This window comes from Triticum dicoccoides, chromosome 7B (assembly GCF_002162155.2).
Source record: "Triticum dicoccoides isolate Atlit2015 ecotype Zavitan chromosome 7B, WEW_v2.0, whole genome shotgun sequence".
Taxonomy (NCBI): Eukaryota; Viridiplantae; Streptophyta; class Magnoliopsida; order Poales; family Poaceae; genus Triticum; species Triticum dicoccoides.
In genome coordinates, this window is record NC_041393.1 from 654251822 (window position 1) to 654257184 (window position 5363).

Genomic DNA, 5363 nt, shown 5'->3' on the forward strand with positions numbered 1-5363 from the left:
ACGGCGGCGGCGCGGGCTCCAGGCAGCGTCCGCGAGGCGACGAGGCGATGGGGTCGGGGCACCATTTTCGGGGGCGAGCGCCCCCGATCCAGATCCACGCGGGGGAAGGGGAAAGAGATCGGGGGGAACGTGGGGGGGAATGTGGGGTGCGGCTAGGGTTTCGGTCGGGTGGACCGTGGGGTTAATGGGGGAGTGGGTGGCCGGTTGGGCCGGCCAGGCGGCCTAGTGGCCAGCTGGGCCACGGTCCAGCAGGGAGGGGTTCCCTCACTTTCCCTTTTTTTCGTATTGTTTTGTTTTCTGTTTTTATTATTTTATTTCTTTACTGTTTTATTTTAGTTGCACTTTATTTTTGGTTTAGTAAAATATGAAAATAGCCCCAAAAATAGTGTGTCAAAATAATCCACTGTTCTAAGAAGTTTTACCTCAAAATAAAAATAGTTTAGTATTTGGTAAAATATATTAGGAGTATAACTAATTGTTTTGATGTTGTTTTAATCACTTTAGTGTATTTTAATATCCTATAAAGATGTTGTTTCCCCACCAATAATATCCATGATTTATTTGTCACATTAAGAACATTTTAGTTTTGACTTTTGAAAACTTTAATTGTTTGACTTGATTTTAAATTTGAATTTGAATCGTTTTTGAACCATCGCGAGATTAACAACAGTAACCGAGGTTACGTGGCCTCATTAGCGTGGAATTACTGTAGCCTAAATATCTGGGCGTCACACCGCCCTCGTCACCCGCGCATGCCATGGATGCAGCTCCGCATCGCTGGCGATTGACTGGTTCCAGCAAATAGAATTGCCCGTTGTAGCATTTTTCGTTATTTGTCGTAGCAAAATGGAGACACGGTTGCAGCAAAAAAGAAATGTCACCATTTTCGCTGGTTGTAGCTCGTTGTTGCAGGTAGCAACATTTGCATGATGAACGGATGTAACAAAACCCGTTGCCGGACGTAGCAAGTACGTACGACGGTTGCAACAAAAAGTCGTCGTCGCCATCGCGGGTCGCAACTCGGCCGTGTTGGATGTAGCAAAACATTATGCCGGTTGTAGCAAAACGCGATGCTAGTCGTAGCAAAACCACGACGCCGGCTGTGGTTGTAGCAAAACGTGACCCTAGCTGTAGCAAAATGCTATGCCGGTTGTAGCAAAATCTATGTCGGTTGAAGCATGTAGCAAAACTGCAAAATGTTTTGTCATCTTCTTCCACCTCCAGCCGTCGCTGGTTGAAGCTTTTTCAAACTACAGTTGAAGCTTTCATATGAATGATTGTAGCTTTTTTCTGTGCGCGGTATCCGGTTGAAGCTTAATATACCGCGGGTTGAAGCTTTTGAATCAAATGGTTGTAGCTTTTTGCATCGTCGATTGCAACATTGGGTGGAGGAACAAAAAAATGCTTTCAGGTTCGTTTGGGGAGAAGGTGGTTGCAGCGGTGGGGGAGGAGGTCGCTCCGCCATGGCTGTAGCATCTCCGGCGGACGGTTCCAGCACAAGGAACTGTGAGCAGCAGTTCGCGGACGGCGTATCCATGGCGAATTCCAACTCTGTCTCGCCTGGGCGGAACCTGCAGCCAGGGGCAGCAAAGGGGGTTGGAATGGGCTGAGGTTGGAGATAGGGATCTGCGCGGGACTGGAGCTAGCCGCCGGCGGGATTTGAAGGAGAAAGACGAAGGGCTGGCCGCCAGCATGCGTGGCTGCGGCTGAGATAGAGAGAGAAAGAGAAGGGGATCGGGAGGAGGAAGAAGATAAGGTGGGGCAGGAGGTGAGCACAGATGTATGATGGGTCTGGATCGCTTGGCTCACACGTGACCGGCCCGAGAAGAGGATAGAGGAAAGACGACTGTGTGCGGGACGTTGTGCTGCGTGGCGTCCGCGTGGGCGAGCGACCGGCCGAGCGTTCGGCCGGTGCGCCGATCCCAAATGTTTACCTACTTTTGGGGGAGGGGGGGTAGGGGGTAGGGTATTTATGGGGACAGTGGTGAGAACAACGTCGGCCAGCGTGGGCTGGTCCGAAGTGGCAGTGGCATCCGGTCTTGTCCGGTCCACCCTAGATATGGGCTTTGTACGGGGTGTGAGTCGGTCCGAACGTTTGAGTTGGCTATGTACGGTCTGGTTGGGTGGCAATTTGTTCAGTGGGGATCAGTTGGAGCACATAGGAATGCGGGTATTCCATGCAAACGATGGGAGAAGAGGATGACACTTGTTCGTATTGAAAACCGGAGACGAAGGAGGTGAAGAATAGGCTACCATACGAGATGAGACGACTTCTTTCTTGGGTTTCATCCACATTCAAGAATAGCGCTGTTGATCTAGTTAGGTTTGTAATTGTTAAGTGTTCAGTCCCGTTCTCAAATCGTCCCCTTCAACCAGAATCATCTAGATTACAGATTTCATAACTGGTGTGCTTGGAGGGAAGGCCACATCCTTAATTGTGTTTTTTTTGAGGTCATCCTCTTCAGGCCGTGTTAGTAGTGCTAGTTTTTAGTTTTTAGATGAAGGTGCCTTAAACCGAATGAATATCTCAAGCACTCGAGTAAGCTATGGACGCACATGTTTAGGCAGTGACCAGGCAGGCCGCCTGGATGTTTGGTGAGGATACGGGGCTCCGGCAGTTGTAGATGCTCTTAGCCTCCTTTTTTAGGAAAAAAATGATCCAAGTGGCTAAAATGATGATCCCCACATCAATACAAAAAGTCACAAGCAAACTTAAGCCTTACAAACTGCCTTTGAAGATTACCTGGCAGGACCAGCAGGATTGCATAAAAATGAACATTTTTACTTTTAACCGGTACATAGTTTTGTTTTAGAGCAAAATGCTCAGCACTCACCCTCAACAATCACGCACAGTATGGGCCCATTAGAGCATCTCTAGCAGACCCCTTAAAATCGCAAACTGCAAAACTGGGATACAGGCCGGGAAAAGTGCATTTTAAGGGTTTATTTTAACTACGACCGAACAGATACTGTATAACAAACCGTAAAACTGGAATAAAGGGCTCCTTCCTCCAGTCCGGCCGCTGCCGCCCATTCCTCCAGCAGGCCGTGCCGGCCACGCCGGCCGTGCCCAACCCCGTCGGCCGCGCCCCGTCGCCCGCAGGCCATGCCCCGTTGCTCGTCGGCCACGTCCCGTCGCTCGTGCCCCGCCCCTGCCAGTCGTGCCCCATCACTGCGCCGGCCGCGCCCAGCCTCGCTGGCCACGCCCCGTCGCCTCCGTCGTCCACGCCTTGCTCTATTGCCAGCCAAGTCGTGCCCCTTTGCCTGCCGCGCCGGTAGGATTCCGGCGGCCAAGCTGAGGTCATGGGAGGCCACGGCGATGTCGAGCTCGTCCAATTCGAACCGGTGGCAATCAATTGCGGCATCTAGCGGCCTTTTCCGGTGTGCGGTGATGAATTCCGACGAGTTTAGGGCGGATTCCGGCAAACTCCGCGGCGGCGTGTTTGCTCCGACGAGGTTTGACCGGTATACGGTGCCCCCTAGATTCGGCCTTCCAACCTCCAAAGATAAGGGTTTTGGGTGTGCATGTACGGTGGCCCTTAAAAATTTTATAGGTTGGACCACTTTTACGGTTTCTGTTCTGGACACTTTTTTCGTCCAAAACTGTAAAACGCAATTTTTTTACAGATTTGACCACTTATGCGGGGTCTGCTAGAGATACCCTTAGTTAGGTACATCATACTTCACCGGAGAGGATTTGTGATAAGTAGGTGCCGGGCCCGAGCTCCTCGTGCATGTTTTTTTTTTGGCTTTTGGTTTTCAACATTTTCTATCTTTTACCAAAGATTTTAAATTAAGTTCTGTTTTCATATTTATGTTTCTCGTGACGAGGGCTTTCGAATAAAATACATTTTGATGAGTTTTTATAAACTCTGTTAAGTTTCAACTTTAGTACGAGTGACCAACAAAATCACAATTTTAGCATTTGTGACCGAAATTTGCTTGAAGTTTCAACTCTGAAACTTGAAACGAGCGGCCGAGGAAATCGTCAATTTTAGATGCGATATCGTAAGTTTCAAAGATTAAAACTTAAAATTTATGGTGCCTTCATGTGAACTCCAACTACTCTGTGGATTGTGAGGCAATTGGGCGTCCGGGCAGGGATGGGCATGTGTGTGCTGCCGCACCCACGTGCCCCTGCGAATTTCCGCATACTCCTCTTCATAATTAGAATATTAATTTGTCCCATGCAAGCTTGCCCACCAATTTTGAGTAATTTGTGCATTTCTCTTTCCTTTTCCATTGACAGGTATATTAATCGACTTATCAATTGCCATCTCAACGAGTCCGAGTGCTGAAGTGCACAATGCATCACTAAAGACCCCCTCTAGCAATTTTGTTTTCGCTCTCTCTGACCTGTATATCACCGTGTGCAATTTCTACACCTACTTGATTGGAAACTCAAACATAAGTCCGGAAATCCCGTTTTGCACTTCCTGTGACGCGGACGAGTCAGACTCAGAACCCGATATGGTTTACGGGAAGAAATGCAACGATGGACCACCCTTCGAAGCCTATATGGTTGCCAATCCCGTGCAGCTCAAGTTTGTCCCCCTCGAGGAGTCCCGGCAGGTGCAGCGCCAAACTGCGACGGTGGAAGCTAAGCTATACTGGAATATAAATGACCAACATACATGTGCCACCGCTTCGGCAGATGAGGCCAACTTTGCCTGCGTCAGCAAACATAGCTCGTGCGTGGACACCATGTACATGCCTGGTTACTCATGTTGTTGTGATGCTGGTTACACGGGCAACCCGTATGTACTCGGTGGCTGCTCGCGTGATAACGGTAATAATCGATTCACTTATAAATACACAAGTTTGCATCTATTCTTCCCTTGATTTTTTAGTATCTCACTTACAATCATTTTAGTTTCCACTTTTTTCAAAATTTAATAGGATACAATCCATCAGCGGGACGAAATGTGACGTGCACTCGGTCTTGTGGCCAAATCAAGGTTCCCTTTCCATTTGGACTAGAAGATGGATGTTCCGGGAAGACCGAATTTATACTATCCTGCGACCCGTTAGATTCCACGCTGAATCTAGAATTTGAAACAAAGGAACGTATCACAAACATCAATATAACTGAGGGGTTCTTGGACACCGAAGGTGTATCTGGTGATCAATTGGAACCTTCTTTCTATAACCAATACTACATTTCTGACAGAGACTCAATGAGACTACGATGGGTCATCGCAAATTTAACTTGCCAAGAGGCACATCAAAATATATCTACATATGCATGTGTCAGCCACAATAGCAGATGCTTACACAGTGACTCAACAGTAATGGGTTATCGATGTAAATGCAATGATGGATATGCAGGAAATCCGTATGTTACCGGCCCCAATGGCTGTCAA

General features: G+C 48.3%; 1 protein-coding gene across 1 annotated transcript in view; it reads left to right on the plus strand.

The window, feature by feature from the left end:
• Positions 1-5363, plus strand: part of LOC119337052 (wall-associated receptor kinase 2-like) — a 26109-nt gene that overhangs the window by 18888 nt on the left and 1858 nt on the right. The window contains exons 2-3 of the mRNA XM_037609156.1: positions 4250-4789; positions 4900-5359. Of these exons, the coding sequence (XP_037465053.1) occupies positions 4250-4789; positions 4900-5359 (1000 nt within the window). The remainder of the gene's footprint in view (positions 1-4249; positions 4790-4899; positions 5360-5363) is intronic.